Source organism: Sceloporus occidentalis, unplaced genomic scaffold (assembly GCF_023333645.1).
Source record: "Sceloporus occidentalis isolate IW3139 unplaced genomic scaffold, rSceOcc1.0.p SCAF_21, whole genome shotgun sequence".
In the NCBI taxonomy this organism is placed as follows: Eukaryota; Metazoa; Chordata; class Lepidosauria; order Squamata; family Phrynosomatidae; genus Sceloporus; species Sceloporus occidentalis.
Genome location: NW_028317001.1, coordinates 9,355,452 through 9,373,273, shown reverse-complemented (window position 1 = coordinate 9,373,273; position 17,822 = coordinate 9,355,452). Strand labels below are relative to the sequence as shown.

The following is a 17,822-nucleotide window of genomic DNA, read 5'->3' as shown; positions in this document are numbered from 1 at the left end:
TGACCATTGGCTGCTTAGGAAGAAAAAGGGCTCCTGCTGGGTCTCCTTGGCAGGGAAGGGAAGGTGGGGCCTCCATGGGGCACTCCCCAGTTTGGTTCCTCTGTGAGAATGAGGACTGGAGGGGAAGAGCCCCATTTTGGAGCCAGTGATGGAGGATGGAGGGCCTTCTGTAGGGAGGCAGCTTTGGGGCTGGAAGCAAGGAAGGCCCTTTCTCCTCCTCCTCCTCCTCCAAAGGCTCCTCTGGCTGCCAGGCCTCCTCTTCCTTCTTGGGGGTCTCTGTGGGTCTATGAGGTTTCAGAGGGGAATCAAAGGGTGTCTCTGTGTGAATATATACATCTGCTTCTGTTCAGGCAAAAGAGGACCATCTCTGGTGTTGAAGCTCTTTCCAGACTCCTCTCCAAAGGCTGGATCCTGGAGGGAGGGAGCTCTGGCTCTGTTTCCTTCATTGCAAACAGTTGGCCTTCTTTCAACTGGGATGGACATCCTATCGCCCACCAGATGTTGACAGACTACAGCTCCCATCATCCCCTTGGACAGCATAACAAATAAAATAAGGATGCTGGGAGTTGTAGTACACTGACATTGGAGGCCAAAAGAAATCCCATCCCTAGTTTAGGACTAAGCCTTGTGCGTAATCCCAGCTAGAGGGGTTTGGGGTTGGTTTTCTTAATGAAGAAAGAAGGAACCCAAGACAAGAGCCTTTTCCTGTTCCTTCGTCTGTTCAATTGGCTTCACTCTGGAGCAACCCTAAGAAGGAGGGAACTCCAAAGACCTTGTTATTAACTGACTGAACAAGGTCTTGCAAGCTGAAAGTCTTCCTTTCCTTGACGCAATCCACCTCCAGCCACTCTTTCTCTTTCCTGATGCCTTCCACTTTACTGACCATCCTCCTTTTTCCCAGTGAGTCATGTCATCTAACTATCTGCCCAAAGTACAATAGCTTCATTGATTTGTTTGATCTTCTAGGAAAGGTTGAGGCTTGCTTTGCTCTGAGAGCCACTGAATTCTATCTTTGGTGGTCCATGGAAGACTGCATAAGTGTTGCACATGTAAAACACCTCCATTTGTACTTTCTGCAGGTGTGCAAAGAACCAAGATGGCCTCCAAAGGAAGGAAGAGAGGAGAAACTACCCTCAGTTCCTCCTTCGAGGAAGAAAATGGAGGAAAGAAGACCTTGGGAGTGTAAATGTTCAGCCCTCCTTTTTTGAAGTGGAGCCATTGGGAATTTGAGAGACTGGGATGCAATGGGGGTCAGTTATGTACAATCCTCTGTCTTTCAGTGATTAATTGATCCGTGGTCCCTGCCATCTTGCCCTTGCTTCCCCTCCCAGCCAACCAGAGCGAGGGATGGAGAGAGGGATTGGGATTACAGCCAATGATGGCCCCTCAGAGTGTCCTCAGGAGGACTTCTTCTGTTCCTGCCTTTGTCCTTCTGTGGAAAATTGATTAAGGGAGAAAAAGATGACAAGTGCAATGAACTCTAAGGGAAGGTTATTGTTGGGGTATCTTTCCCCTTTTTGTTGGTTTGTTTTTAGTGGTGTTAATTCTGTGGAGAGTTTGTTTAATTGGGTTTTAGGAATAACCTTTTGAGGTCTTTACTTGTGCTTTTGCATATTCTTTGGTCAGCATTGGTTTTAATTCTTGTTAGCCACTCCTGCAGTCCCAGGGCTGGGGAAAAGACAGAAGGTGGGTGGGTGGAAGTGTGGTGGAAATATTCCTTGTTGAAATAAAAAACTATAGAAAGATGGAGTCACCTTTGTCAGCCAGAGAGATGGTTTTTGAAATAAAGGCTTGGAGTTTAGAAAAACTAGAGCAAAGGAATAATGAGTGCATCTTGACCTGGATGGAAGCTGGCACCAGTAAAAAGACATAACATAAACTACTGAGATAAGGACATTCAGAAGCAAGGTTAGGAGGAAAGCCTCTGAATTCCTAAGGAGGGGGTAAGGAGTGATGATGCAGTTTTAATGTATGCATGTATTTCTGTTCTGATTGTAAGAATTCTGTATGTTTAAATTGTAATTAGCCAATCAGGTGTATTGAAGAAGCTTCTTTGTCTTGAATAATATAAAAAGAGCCATTTTGTCTTGTTCGGGGTCTCAGCTTTTGGAACTTGAATTCCACTGAGTTCATTGTTTTCCTTTGTCGACAATTGGAAATAAACTTATGGATTTTCAATTACTAGGTCCTCTTGCCAATCCTATTGCTCTGCAAATCCTAGAAATTTAAGTTTCCTGAAATTTCTGTTACAGTACGGATATTGGTTTTGCATGAATAGTAAATTATGGATTGTAATCCTCTAAAGTGAGTAAGTAAAATAGGAGAAAAGGTAATAGGTAAAACATAAGTGAATGCAAACTAGAAGTATGACGGCGAGAAGATTGGGGCAAGCGGACATCTCTGCTATAATATAAAAAGAACTAAGGGAATTTAAAAAAAATTAAGAAGGAGATACGGGATGAATTGAAGGATAACAGGAATGAGATAAGGGAGGATATGCAGAAAGAGATAGATGGATTAGGGGGGAAAATAGACAACTTAGCTAAAGAGATATCAGGAGTGAAAGTGGAGGTGGAGGAAGTATTAGAAAGAACGGAAAGTCTGGAAAAAAAAACAGAAGAATTGGAAAAGGCTCAATTAAGGGAACAACAGAGTAATCTTCTGCAGCAGGTCAGATATAGGGAAAGGGCAATTAAAATTAGGGAAAGTAAAGAACAAGACGAACAAATATATGACAAAATTATACCTATGCTGGCAAAATATGTGGATATTGAGGAGGATTTGATGGAGGCACAGATTGATAAGATATTTAGACTTAGCTCAAAGATAGCAAAGGAAAGGAAATTGGACAGAGACATTACGGTATGTTTTACAAGCTCAAGGATGAGAGAGCAAATATTGCAACGAAATTATGAGAAAAAATTTATTGTGGAAGATAGAATAGTGGAAATTTATAAGGATTTACCATTGCAAATAATTAGAAAGAGACAGGAATATAAATTCCTAACAATATTCTTTTGCAGTAAGAATGAGATACTGTACAGATGGGATAAGTTATTAAGAGTGATCTTTCATTACCATCAGAGGAGATATAGGATAAGTACAATAGAACAAGGAAAAGCCTTTTATGAGAGATTAAGCAGAGATAACAGAGAGCAAGAAGAAAGAAATAAAGAAAGGGACAAGAAGGAAGGAGAAAGTGTAAATAGACAAAGAGAAGAAAAGACCCAGAGAAAAGGGCAAGGAAGGAGAGATAATCTAGGGATTAAGGAGGTAAATACTGACAATTTGGGAAACAAAAGCTCAGAAGAGGGTTACTCAGGAGAGATAGGAAAGTCTACATAAAAGACATAAGAACCTCTCTAAAAGGAAAATGGGGCTTAAAATAGTTTCGTGGAATGTAAAAGGAATAAGCCAAGAGAGAAAGAGAAAGCATGTAATGCAGTATCTAGGGAAGAATCATTTTGATTGATTGTGTTTACAGGAAACAAAAATAAAAGATGGATATATAAAGAAGAAAGATAAAGACGGTAGATTCTTGTGTGTGGAGATTTTGATAGATAATGTTAAATATGTACTGATTAATGTTTTTGGGCCATTAGAGAAGAAGGAAACCTTTTATAGAAATTTGGCGGAGGTTATGAGAGAAGTTGATAATGACAAATTAATCTTGACAGGAGATTTCAATGGAGTTCGAAATCCAATTTGGGACAGGAAATCCCAGAAAAAAGTAATTAAGAAAACACAAGGAAAATTACCAAGAGGTTTTTTGTTTTAAAAGAGGAATTTAATTTGTTAGATGTTTGGTCACATTGTAATGGGAACAAAGGAGGGTATACCTTCTATTCAGATGCACATAAATCCTTCTCAAGGTTGGATATGTTTTTCGTGACGAAGCAACTGGTTACTAAAGTGAAAAAAATGGAAATTTGGCCAAGGACGATGTCGGATCATAATATGATAGAGCTGGAATTAAATATAAATTGGGACAAAAATATAGGATGGAGAATGAAAGAGGATGACGAAGAATTTGTAAATAAGGTAAAGAGAGAGTTAAAGATGTTTTTCAAAGAAAACAGTGGAAAGGAGGTAAAAATGAAGGTTGTATGGGATACTAGTAAGGCATTTGTAAGGGGACTATTTATACAAAGAACAATGGAAATAAAAAATGAGAAAAGCAGAAAGAGGAAAACATTAGGAATGAATTTAAAATTAGAGAACAAAAACTACAACAAACAAAAGGGGATAAAAAATAATGAATGAAATAAAACTATTGAAAGAACAATTAGAGAAAAATATGACAGAGGAAATAGCTATAAATTTAAGAAGATCAAAGCAAAATCAATTTGAGAATGCTAATAAAATAAGCCGACGGATGGCTAACTTGATTAAAGAATGAGAGAGAAAAGAAAATGATAACTAAAATAACACAATCATAAAGGAACAAGGGAAAATTGAAAATACTTTCACTACATATTTTGAAAAATTATTTGAGGAAAAAGGTGAGCAGATATATATTCAGAAAATCAGTTAATAGAAATAATTGATAAATATAATGAAATAAAATTAAGATCAGAACTATAGTGTTTAGGTCTTCAGCTTCCAGGACTGGGTGCAGTTAGCATATCAACTGAAGGAGATAATAGGCACTCCTCGCCGTCACATGTATCTGAGCTGACATCTGGAGTGATGGATCCAGGAGCATCCCCCAAACTACTAACATAGTCCTTTAGGGAAAGTGTGACCCTTTATACAGGTGGATCACACGTCTCAAACCTCCATACCTGGATTAGTATCTCCAGCATTACGCAGCTCTGTCTTATCTGGATTCAGCTTCATTCTGTTTTTTTCTCATCCAGCCCATTAATTCTTCAAGACATTCATTCAGAGGGGAGATGCCTTTCTTAGTTGATGCTGAAGTCCGGGACATGGAGAGATATATCTGGAATTCCTCAGCATACTGATAACATCCAATGCCATGTCTCCAGATGATCTCTCCCAGCAGCTTCATGTTTATGTTAAACAGCATTGGGGAGAGGATGGTGTCCTAAGGAACATCAGATTTAAGCTCCCTCTTAGAGGACCAACTATCCCCAAGAATCTCCATCTACAATCTGCCCAAGAGATAGAACCAGAACCACTGCAATGCATTGCCTCCTCGTCCCCAATTCCTTCAGACGTTCAAGAAAGATGCCATGGTTGATGGTATCGAAGGACCCTGAGAGATCCAAAAGCACCAGCAGGGTTGCACTTCCCCTGTCCATACTCAAGCGGAGATAATCTACTAAGGCGACCGTAACAGTCTCCGTATCCCATCCTGAAGCCAATTTGAAATGGGTCTAGATAATCTGTTTCATCCAAGACCACGTGGAGTTGAAGAGCAACAGCTTTCTCAATCACCTTGTTAAAAAATGGAAGATGGGAGACTGGTCTGTATTTGTTCATGTCCAAGGGATTTAGGGAGGGCTTTTTCAGAAGCGGCTGTACCACCGAAGCGGCTGAACCACCGCTTCATTTATGGAAGATGGAAAATAGCCCTCCCTCAGAGATGCATCTATGATATATCTCAGGTAAGTCCTAAGTGCATCTCCTCCTTGGATGACTAGCCATGAAGGGCAAGGGTTGAGAGGGCAAGTTGTCTTCTTCACACTTCCAAGGAGCTTGTCCATGTCTTCATTACTCACAGATTTAAATTGATCCAGGATGATCCCATTCACAGAGTCACTGGACACCTCACCTATAGCATCAGCAATAATGTCAGCATCCAAGTTGGCTCTTATCTGAGAGATTTTATTTGCAAAATGGTCATTTAAAGCATCACAGTGAGCTGTGGAAGGCTCTAATAATGGGTTCTGGGGGGGGGAGTGCCTGAGTCAGGTCCCAGATTCCCCCCTCCTCCCCCCAAGACCCCAGAGAAAACTCCCCCCCCCCCCCCGAATAATGTTGTTTCCAATGCTATTGAAGCCTATGCTGTGTGGTGCTCTTTATTTGGCACAAAAATCTTCTCCAAATGAGGCATCAGAAGGGAGGGACTCTCCTCTGCCCCACTTTCCAAGATGGAGGGGGCTCCTCAAAGCCCTTTTTATCTTTGGACCCCCCTCCATGGTCATGCCTCTCGCTAATGGTCCCCCCTGTCCTCTCTTCTCATGATAACCCCCAAGTACCAGGGCCCCAAGGAATCCCCCAAGGAAGGGGCAGGGAAGGAAAGAGGGAGAGGAGACCTGGCAGGCCCCCTGTGTTTTGGTTGGGGGGAGAAGAGGGGATTCCTTCTTCTTATAATCCCCAAGCCCCCCTCCCCCTGAAGACATTCCAGCCATTCCTCTGAACAAACAACGGTTTCCCCCCATTTCCATCCTTCCTTCCCTCAGAACAGAGTGTGAGGGCAGCATTGGCTTTAGGGCTGAGACTGTGCATGCACACATACATCCAAAGACCTCTTCTGATCATGCGCAGGGATCACCAGGGCTTTACTGCTCCTGCTGTTTATTCCACTGGCGGCCTTTGAGGGAAGGGAAGGAGTGTGCCGGGGGCTCAGTGACCTCCCCTTCCTTCCTTATTTTGAGGACACTTCGAAGAGGCCACAATGGAGCCCAGGAAAGGCAAGAAAGGAAGGCTCTGCATTGGAAATAAAGTCTATCTATACTGTATGTATGTAGATATAATACACACACACACAAACACAAACACACATATATACATATATATAAATGTATGTGTGTTTGCATCTGCTGTTCTTATAGCTGGGAATGGAGATGATGGCTGAGGACAGAAGAAAGGGTAAATTTTGGGCAAATGCAGAACTTCTGTATACCAATGAGTCCAGTCTGTTGAAACAACAAAGAATTTTATTGAGAACACATAGTCAGAAATTCAGTGTTTACGTCAGAACTGCCCACTCCAATCCAAACAATACATTAAAACCCCCAAACCTAAAACTCCACCCTCTTAAAACCTAGCCCCCACCTTCAATTCCCACAGTCTATGCCCCACAGGTAACAAGCCCCCCTTTGCCATTCCTAGAAACTAGCCATCTTCCTGTTAATATCAGCCTCCACTTTCTTCAGCCAACATCCCACAAATTCCAAACGCTATCATTCCCAAAACTATTCTAACCAACTGCAACAAATCCCAGCCCCCCATTTAGATAACTTATACCACGAACCACAATCCCCAGCCAAAGTTACAACCCGAAACAATTATCTATCCTATTAGCAATTAAAACCTAAATCTAACAAAATACAATTTTAAAACATAAACAGACATATGGACAGAAAAACAAAATCACAAGGGCCTTTTCTTAGCACAGCAGGATTGCAAATATATTTTTTGTATGGACAGGTTGCTCACCTGTAACTGTGTTTCTTCGAGTGGTCATCTGCGAATTCACACAAATGGGTTATTTCTGCGCATGCGCAGCAAACTCGGAAACTTCTAGAATCTTCAGGCAGAAAGTCATGTAACTTTCTGCAGCCTCTTGCAACTTTTTGGCGGTAGCCCCTCCCATCCGTATATAAGACCCCTACCGGTCCGCCCTCTTTCAGTTCCGAATGAGCCGCATACAGCGCGGCAGCAAGCGTTATAAATGAGCAGACACTGAGGGGACGGATGGGCGGGTTTGTGTGAATTCGCAGATGACCACTCGAAGAAACACAGTTACAGGTGAGCAACCTGTCCTTCTTCTTCATGGTCTCTGCGAATCACACAAATGGGTTAGACTAGCGAGCTATAGTCAGAGGAGGAGGGAGTGTCAATCATGAAAAATCAAACAAGAATAAAGTATGTAAACCAAACAACTGTGTTATTTATTTACCGTGTAAATAGTCAATGTATGGCAGAAAGTAACACTGCCCTCCCAAAGGCTGCATCTTGCCTGGCCCTGGCGTCCAGCCTATAGTGCTTAATGAATGTCATCGGTTGTGACCAGACAGCAGCCTTACACACATCCTCGAGCGGAATCCCAGCTAAAAAGGCCGAGGATGCTGCTACCGCCCTAGTTACATGGGCTCTAACCCGTCCTGGTAGGGGCTTCTTTGCCAGTTCATAGCAGAGGTGAATGGTACTGGCAATCCACTTGGAAAACCTCTGCGGTGAAACCGGCAGCCCCTTCTTGGTCTCGGAGTAGCATACAAAAAGCCTCTCCGACCGTCTGGTGGCAGCCATTCTGTCTAGATAGAACGCCAGTGCCCTGCGAACATCCAGGGAGTGAAGCCGTCGCTCTGAGTCCATGGACGGGCTAGGTGCTAGGGTTGGCAAAACAATGTCCTGGTTAACGTGGAAGGCAGACACCACCTTTGGCAAGAATGAGATGTCCGTCCGGAGAACAACCTTGTCCTTGTGAAAACGTAGGAAGGGCTGGTCCATCCTGAGAGCACACAGTTCACCGGCCCGACGGGCTGACGTTATCGCTACCAGGAAGGCTGTCTTCCATGTTAGGAGTCTCAGATCTGTGGTAGCTAGAGGTTCGAACGGTCTGGACATCAGAATTGCCAAAACGGTATCCAGGCTCCATTGTGGGGAAGGATCTGTAACAGGAGGATGCAAGTTGTTGAGTCCTCTGAGGAACCTTTTTATGAGGGGGTCTCTAAACAAGGATGGTTTGTCCTGCAATGAGTAATGTGATGAAATAGCAGACAAATAAGACTTTATGGAGCTCAACGAGAGGCCTGTGGTGTTTAATGACATAAGAAAGTCCAGGACTACTGGAATGGAGACATTAGACGGTGAGACATCACTGGTTCGTAGAAAAGTGAGGAACCTATTCGATTTATAGGCATAAGACCTCTGAGTAGAAGGTCTTTGTGCTGCTGTAATGATGTCCCGCACTCCGGATGACAGTGATCTCAGGACTGAATCCTCCATGCCACCAAGTGAAGGGATTCCATCTCGGGATGGTGAACCTGTCCGCCGTGAAGCGAGAGCAAGTCTGGTCTGTAGTCTAGTCGGAGATGGTTCTGGGCTCGTTGCAACAAGGGGGCGAACCAGGGTTGTCTGGGCCACCATGGGGTGATCAGAATGGCATCCGTGGAATCCGTCGACATCTTTGCTAATACTCTGGTGATTAACGGGAAGGGGGGAAACAGGTACAGAAGACCGTTTGTCCATTGAAATTGGAAGGCGTTCCCCAGGGAGCCGGCTGCACGAACCCGTGAGCAGTAGGTTCGTAGTTGGGCATTGTCGGGTGAAGCAAACAGATCTACTATCGGGGTACCCCATCATTGAAAGAGAGTGGCAGTTACCTCCGGGTGTAACATCCACTCGTGGCATGTTGACCGGGACCTGCTTAGCTGGTCTGCCAGCTCGTTTTCGTCTCCTGGGAGGTGAACACACTGAAGCAGTATTCTGTGTTGTATACACCAGCTCCATATTCTGAGTGTGATGTCCAAAAGAGTTTTCGACCTCGTACCCCCCTGTTTGTTGAGGTAGTACATGGTCGTGGTGTTGTCTGTCAGGAGGAGAACCACTTTGTTGGAGAGCAAGCTTTGGAATGCTTTGAGAGCCTTTTCCACTGCTAACATCTCCAGAGCATTGATGTGGAGGTTTGAGTCTTCGTGGGATCATTTGTCTTTGACTGTGAGCCCTAATACATGGGCTCCCCAACCTTGGAGAGACGCATCTGTTGTAAGAGTTATGTCTGGTTGAGGTGGGGCAAAAGGCATGCCTGAGCAGACGTTGTCTGGCTGGAGCCACCAACGTAATGAGATTTGGACTTTTCTTGGGATAGTGAGCGTCTTGTCGGGTCGGTCCCGTACGGGATCGAAGACGGAAAGGAACCAAGACTGTACCGGTCTCAGACGCAGTCTTGCCCATGGCGTTACAAAGGTTGTTGAAGCCAAATGTCCTAATGCGACTTGTACCACATGGGCTGGTAGATGTCTGGAATGGAGGCAGTCTCGAATTGCCCGAGATAAAGCCAGGAATCTGGACGGTGGAAGGTAAGCCCTGGCAGCTTGTGAGTCCAGTAGCGTGCCTATGAAGTCGATCCGTCTGGATGGAGTTAGATGTGACTTTTCCAGATTGATGCAAATTCCCAATGACTTTAACAGGTCTTGTGCAAAGTCCATCTGGTGTTGAAGGGTTTGTCTTGACGGTGCAGTGAACAGCCAGTTGTCCAGATATGGGAAGACTGCAATTCCCCTCTGACGTAGGTAAGCGACTACAGGGGCCATGCACTTCGTGAAGACCCTTGGAGCTGACGAGAGGCCGAATGGAAGGACCTTGTATTGGAAGAATTCCTGACCTACAGCGAAGGCGAGGAATCTGCGGTGATCTTCTCGAATGCCAATGTGGAAGTAGGCGTCCTTCAGGTCCAAGGTGGCGAACCAGGCGTCCTTCTGCAAAAGTGGCAGAATAGAAGCGAGAGTTATCATCCTGAAACGTTTGTATACTATGAAGGAGTTTAAGGCACGTAGGTCCAAGATGGGTCTAAGGCCTTCAGGCTTTTTAGGGACTATAAAGTACTTAGAGAAAAAGCATGACCGAGCCCGTGATGGGTGGACAGGCTCGATAGCTCCTTTATCTAACAGAGAGCGCACTTCGTCGAGAAGGGTGTCCGAGGGGGTAGTAGAAATGACAGCTCCGGTGGTAGGGAGCTCAGAAAACTCAAGGGCATAACCCCATCGAACGATGTTAAGGGCCCAAGAGTCTGAAGTAATAGAGGCCCAGTTGTTAAGGAAGGGCCATAGACTGTTTACAGCGGTGACGAAGTGCGCTGAGAAACTTCAAAAGCGTTTCTTGCCTCTGGTATCCTTCTTTTTATAGCCCTGTTGGTAGCGGCCCTGAGATGGCTGCCTTCGATCCTGTTGAGAAGACGGGGATCTTGATGGCCTGCCCTGTTGAGGGGTGTCTTGGGACTGAAACTGACGGTCCAGTTGATTGTAACGCTGATGACCATGATGGAACCATGAGCGCTGGCCAGTGTATCTCTGTCGAGGTGGTCTAGATGGAGGAGCCGACATGCCATGTTTCTTGGCGGCGGTTTTCATTCTATATTTGAAGCTTAACTGCTCATCAGTCTCCTTGTTAAATAAGCCGGAGTTGTCAAACGGCATATCTTCAATGGTGGATTTTGCCTGAGGATTGAGATCCGAAGAGCGCAGCCAGGCATACCTGCGGAGGGCCACCGACCCGGAAAGGATCTTTGAGGCGCAGTCTGTGGAATGGCGCGCTGAAATGATTTGTTGGCCTCCCACCTGGTGGACTTCGTTCCTGATGGCGGTCATAAGTCTCTTCTTGTCATCAGGGAGTTCGGCAATGACAGGGTCCATCTTTTCCATCAAGAGTTGGACATATGCCCCCATACATGCCGCGTAATTAGCTATTTTAATGTCCAACGCAGCGGGGGCATAAAATTTCTTTGCCAAACCATCTATCTTCCTGCTTTCTTTATCTATAGGGGAAGATGAGGGCCGAGCTGAGAAGGAGGTCTGAGAACCCTCTACGATAGCTGAATTCGGCTTCGGGTGGTTAAACAGCCAAGTGGGCCCAGATGGTGTAACTCTATATAAATTCTCAATCTTCCTAGACGTGGATGCAATAGTCGCGGGAGTGTCCCAAGATCTTTTAGCAATCTTTTCCAACGAAGGTAAAAATGCCAGGGAGGGAGGCGCTGGGGCACAGCCATGGATTCTACGCTCTACTGGATCGAGTGCCACCTCTTCAGAGTGGGCGACCTCCAACTTAAGAGCATCAGCCATCCTAATTACTCTATCCGAAAAGGAACGGACGTCATCCGTCGGAGAAGGTGCGTCCGGCTCGCCAAAGGAAAGAGGCTGATCGGCGTCCAACTGATGGTAAGGGGACGCGGAGCGGGAACGTGAACCTGAAGGTGACCTACTGGCCCTGCGGCTGGTAGGACTGCCTCTGCGGCTGGCAGGAGAAGGGTCTCTGCTACGGGAGTGGCGTCTGGATGGGTCTTCGGCATCCAGGTCAATGGGTCTGTGCTGTGGAGAGTGAAGCCTCACTCTGGAAGGATCTGAAGCCGTACGGCGAAGATAATTGACATCCACTGGAAGGAGATATTGACCAGAATGATGGTCATAGACTAGATCAGGGTATGTACTGATGAGGTCGGGCTCCGAACGGTCTCCATCCAGAGGAGAACGCTGGGGATGGTCACCAACGAGGGCCTCATCCGCTTCCGTCCCCAAAGCTGCTCTGTCTCTCCTTTGAGGAGAAGCACCAACCCGTCTGCGTCGGGACGGTGATCTGGATGGCTGTCTCCGCTTCGATGGACGGGATGGTGATCGAGATGGACGTCTCTGTCCCTGTGGTGAGGGGGGAGCGTCCGAATCCGGGATCTCTCCCTCAGATTCTGAGGAGTCTCCCAAGTTAACAATCTCCAATTCCTTGTCATGTACTGACAGATGGGAGGAGATGAGGACCCGTGGTTCCAGAGGTGGCGGGGCCGATGAAGCAGTGATCTCCGGAATGGGAGTAGCCGCGGTGTGAGATTCAGGCGGGGGAACCGATATGGTACTTGGGGGCCCCTTGCGTCTGGATTTGGGCGGAGGAGAAGCTGATTTGGCCCTTCTAGCCTCACGGTGGTCCTTAGAGGACTTGGAGGACTTCTGTTTGTCTCCATGAGCCCTCTTTGAAGCCTTATCCGGCTTAGCCTTTGGGTCAGTGGCTGTAGATTGGGTAGCCGACTCCTGAGTCGTCGTGCTGGGGCGAAAAGCTTTTTCATATAGGGACGCCTTAAGTTTCTGGTCTCTATTTTTTAGTGCTTGGGCTGTCATGGCCTTACAGTGCCTGCAAGCCCCAGGGATGTGCTCCTCTCCAAGGCAGAGGACACATCTATCGTGCCCATCAGACATGGGGATTTTGACCCCGCACTTGGTGCACTGTTTAAACGAAGCCATATTTTGGGAAGTCGTTACCGGTCTGAGTCAAGTCCGAGAGAGTAGAGACAATGTCCAAATCGTAATCCAGAGAATGGTCAAAGGTCCAGTCCTGTTTCAATAGCCAGTGAGCGATTCAGTAAGTGAAGCGAAGTTCCTCGAGCTGCAAACGCGGCGGAATGAAGGAACTGAAAGAGGGCGGACCGGTAGGGGTCTTATATACGGATGGGAGGGGCTACCGCCAAAAAGTTGCAAGAGGCTGCAGAAAGTTACATGACTTTCTGCCTGGAGATTCTAGAAGTTTCCGAGTTTGCTGCGCATGCGCAGAAATAACCCATTTGTGTGATTCGCAGAGACCACGAAGAAGAAAGGTCCCTCCACAAAATTTTCTGGCCTTAAGATGAATGACAAAGGCATCATGCGAAATGAAGAAGAGAGGGCGATCGTGAACCAGACAATTCTTTCTGACCCAGAAGAAGGGAGCCAAGTGAGTCTGGGACACTTTTATGCAATAGGTTCTTGGCCTTAGGAGAAAAGCCGCAATATGGAAAAGGGGCACCATTTGGATGTTGAATGCGGATTGGAGGATGACTCATATTTGCCGCTGGGATCTTACTGCCATGGCTACAGGAACATGGATGTCATAGAATCAGAGGATGACCTGGAACTAACTGAAAAGGTAAAGAAGAAGCCTCATGCACTTTCCATGTGTTTTAGAGTTGGGCAGCATGTTCGCATCTGGCTGTCTTGCAAGGAGAGTCACAGAGGTCAGGGCAGGGGAACAGTAAATCCACCGCAAACTTTTTACTGAACTCTCTTCCCCCCAATAAATTCAATGCCTTGGACAGTCATGATTAAAACCAAAATGGATTCACTGTCCCACTAGAATGGAAGCCACTAAGGAGGCTGGATACAATGGGACACAGACCTTTGTCTTTAGTGAGAGCCATGCAATGAATTTTACAATACAAGTCAGGTCAGATCTAGGATTCCAAGTAGACAACAAATTGAACATGAGTCGACAGTGTGATACGGCAGCTAAAAAGGCCTTGCTTATTTATCAAATAATTCCTGATGCTGCTGTTTATTCCACTGTCGGCTTTTGAGGGAAGGGAATGAGCCAGGGGTTCAGCAGCCCCTCCTTCCTTCCTTCCTTCCTTCCTTCCTTCCTTCCTTCCTTTTTTTCTTCCTTCCTTCGAAGAGATTTTGAAGAGGCCGCAGTGGAGTCCAGGAAAGGCAGGAAAGAAAGGTTCTGCTTTGGAAATAGTCTTTCTGTGTATACTGTAGGTATATAGATATATATAGATATATATAGATGTATGTGTGTTTGCCTCCTCTGTTCTTATGGTTGGGAATGGAGCTGACAACTGAGGACAGAAGAAAGGGTCAGTTTTGTGCAAATTGACAAGTCCAGTGTGTTGAAATAGCAAAGAACTTTATTGAAAACACAAAGTCAGAAATTTACTTTTTAAGCCAGAAGTGCCCTCCCCAAGCCAAAGAATATATTGAAAACCCTAAACCTAAAACTCAACCTTCTACCAAACCTAGCCCCCACCGACAATTCCCACCATCTATCCTCCACTATTTACCAGCCCCACTTTGCCATCCTTCTCACACGCACAATCTCTCCCTGCCCCAGACATTCGAAGAAGCTTGCTCCCTTTGTGTTACTACCGGTCCCCAACTTTTGTCGGCCAACATCCCACAAATTTTGAATGCTATCATTGGTATTCTAGTTAGCTGCAACAAATCCCAGCACCCCATCTAACTAACCTAAACCACGACCCACAATCCCCTGCCAATTTTATAACCCAAAGCAATTATCTTTACTAGTAGCAATTAAAAACTAAAGTTAACAAAACATAACTTTAAAACATACACAGGCGTATGGACAGAAAACTTGTAGATTATAAATTCATAAGGGCCTTTTAGCACCGCTGGATTGAAGAAATATTTTTGTATTTCTTATTTACAAAAATATTGTTTGTTCACTGCTTGGGTTTGTGTGGCTTCTCTCCTGTGTAGCCTCTCTGGTGATTGAATAGGCCTGACCTCCAAGAAAAACATTTCCCACAATGCTGGCATTTGTATGGCTTCTCTCCTGTGTGAACTCTCAGATGTGTCACTAGTTTTGACTTCAAAGAAAAACCTTTCCCACAATGCTGGCATTTGTATGGCTTCTCTCCTGTGTGGACTCTCTGATGTGTCACTAGGTATGACTGCTGAGAAAAACCTTTCACACAATGCTGGCATTTGTATGGCTTCTCTCCAGTGTGGACTCTTTGATGTATCACTAGGTGTGCCTTCTGAGAAAAACCTTTCCCACAATGCTGGCATTTGTATGGCTTCTCTCCTGTGTGGATTCTCTTGTGTATCACTAGGTGTGACTGCAGAGAAAAACATTTCCCACAATGCTGGCATTTGTATGGCTTCTCTCCTGTGTGGATTCTCTGGTGTCTCACTAGGTTCGACTTAAAAGAAAAACATTTCCCACAATGCTGGCATTTGTATGTCTTCTCTCCTGTATGGACTCTCTGATGTATCACTAGGTGTGCCTTCTGAGAAAAACATTTCCCACAATGCTGGCATTTGTGTGGCTTCTCTCCTGTGTGGCCTCTCTGGTGATTGAATAGGCCTGACCTCCAAGAAAAACCTTTCCCACAATGCTGGCATTTGTATGGCTTCTCTCCTGTGTGGATTCTCTTGTGTATCACTAGGTGTGACTGCAGAGAAAAACATTTCCCACAATGCTGGCATTTGTATGGCTTCTCTCCTGTGTGGATTTTCTGGTGTCTCACTAGGTTCGACTTAAAAGAAAAACATTTCCCACAATGCTGGCATTTGTATGTCTTCTCTCCTGTATGGACTCTCTGATGTATCACTAGGTGTGCCTTCTGAGAAAAACCTTTCCCACAATGCTGGCATTTGTATGGCTTCTCTCCTGTGTGGATTCTCTGGTGTGTCAGTAGGTTTGAGTGCTGAGAAAAACAGTTCCCACAATGCAGGCATTTGTATGGCTTCTCTCCTGTGTAGATTCTTTGGTGTGTCAGTAGGTTCGACTTAAAAGAAAAACAGTTCCCACAATGCTGGCATTTGTATGGCTTTTCTGGTGTGTGGACTCTCCCATGACTGACAAGTTCTTCTGTAAAGAAGGATAATGAGAGATAATACTGAATATCAGAGTTAACAGAGGAAAGTGTTAGCCCAAGATTTAGCCCTATGTTTACTCCTCCCTAATTGATATTAAAGTAAGTTGGAATCACATTCCAATAACTCATTGGCAAAGGCAGAGTAAGGGGGCTGGGACCTGGACTCCAATTTTGGTGAGGGTCAAGTGCCAGGGAGCAGCCTTAAAACAGCCTTAAAACATATATAAGACAGGCATGGACTACTGATGGGGTTTGGAGGAGATCTCAGGGGCAACCCCACATTGTATTGCCTAGGGGCAATGAAATAATATTTTGCCCTTCAACATCCCACAGAATCCATTTGGGGAAGTGGAGGCCATTTTGCCACTACTGGGCCCTCTCTGAGCCATTGCAGGCCCAAGGAGGCCTTTCCCCCAGGAAGACTCTACAGAGCATTAAAAGGATGGAAGAGGGGTCAAAAAAAGGTAGGAAACTTGCTCAGGGATGTGCTGAATACCATTTGGGTGAGAAAAGCATTCATCTCCATGCTTCCTTCCCACAAAATCCTAGAATTGGCAGTTTAGGATGGAGTTTTTAGAATCCTTAGAAACTGGAGAGCAATAGTGCCTCACTGAAATACAGATTCAGATATTCTACAGGATGTTGCTATCACAATTAAACTAGGCTTGAAAGGGATCTAGGACTCCGAGTAGACCGCAAGTTGAACATGGGCCAACAGTGTGATTCTAGGCTGCATCAATACAGTGGAACCTCGCCATAGGCGGGCGTGCCATACACGGCCTTGAGCATATGTGCTGAAGCCGCAGCGCGCGCGCAGGGCGTAAGGGGCGGCGCGTCCCATTCAGTTGAATGGGTGTGCATGCCCGTTGCGCCCCGCGCACCTCCGTGCCGCCGTGCACGAGCCCCATTGTTTACAATGGGGCTCGAGCATAGGCGGAAATTGCCATACGCGGCGGGATCCGGAACGGATCCCCCGCGTATGGCGAGGTTCCACTGTACAAGAATAGTTTCTAGATCAAGGGAAGTAATAGTGCCACTCTGTTCTGCTTTGGTCAGACCTCACTTGGAATAATCCTGTGTCCAGTTCTAGGCCCCAAAATTCAAAAAGGATGTTGACAAATTGGAACATGTCCAAAGGAGGGCAACCAAAGTGGTGAAGGGTCTAGAAAACATCAGGCTCTATTAGGAGCAGCTTAGAGAGCTGGTTATGTTTAGCCTGGAGAAAAGAAGATAAAGAGTGGATATGATATCTATGTTTAAATAGTTGAAAGGGTGTCATGTTGTGCAAGGAGCAGTCTTGCTTTTTTTCAGCTACAGAGAAAAGGAGAAACCACAATGGATGCAAGCCACAGGGAAAGAGGTTCCACCTAAACATTAGCAGGAACTTTATGACAGTAAGAGCTCTTTGACAGTGGAATATACTCCCTTAGAGTTTGATGGAGTCCTCTTCTTTGGAGGTCTTTAAAGAGAGGCTGGGTGGCCATCTCATGGGGGTGATTTGAATGTGTATTCCTGCATGGCAGAAGGGGGTTGAACTGGATGGAGCTTGTGGTCTATTCCAACTCTATGATTCTACAATTCTAGTGGAACCATAGCGAGATGATAATATAGTATGAAAGGGCCCTCAGTCTTTATAGAAAGAGCAATGGATTCAGGATCCTTACCTACAGAAGCCACATTCTCATAATTGTCCATCATTACATAATTGTACAAAAGTTTCTGTTTCTTCGTCAACAGATTCCATTCATCTTTGGAGAAATATACTGCCACATCTGCAAAGGTCACCTGAAATAGAAAATAGCCCTCATCCAGAGAGTGACTAAGCAAAAGGGGAGGA

General features: G+C 45.5%; 3 protein-coding genes across 3 annotated transcripts in view; all 3 read right to left on the bottom strand.

Moving 5' to 3' along the window:
• Positions 1 to 10,367, bottom strand: part of LOC149301564 (uncharacterized) — a 28,739-nt gene extending 18,372 nt beyond the window's left edge. The window contains exon 1 of the mRNA XM_089484240.1: positions 10,238 to 10,367. Coding sequence (XP_089340366.1) covers positions 10,238 to 10,367 — 130 coding nt within the window. The remainder of the gene's footprint in view (positions 1 to 10,237) is intronic.
• Positions 1 to 17,822, bottom strand: part of LOC149301560 (uncharacterized) — a 208,630-nt gene that overhangs the window by 56,832 nt on the left and 133,976 nt on the right. The window lies entirely within an intron of this gene.
• Positions 14,316 to 17,700, bottom strand: LOC149301563 (uncharacterized). Its single transcript, XM_089484057.1, has 2 exons — positions 17,650 to 17,700; positions 14,316 to 15,978 (listed from the first exon to the last, which is right to left on the bottom strand). The coding sequence occupies exons 1-2, from the start codon at positions 17,681 to 17,683 to the stop codon at positions 14,825 to 14,827; spliced, it is 1,188 nt and encodes a 395-aa protein (XP_089340183.1). The 5' UTR covers positions 17,684 to 17,700; the 3' UTR covers positions 14,316 to 14,824.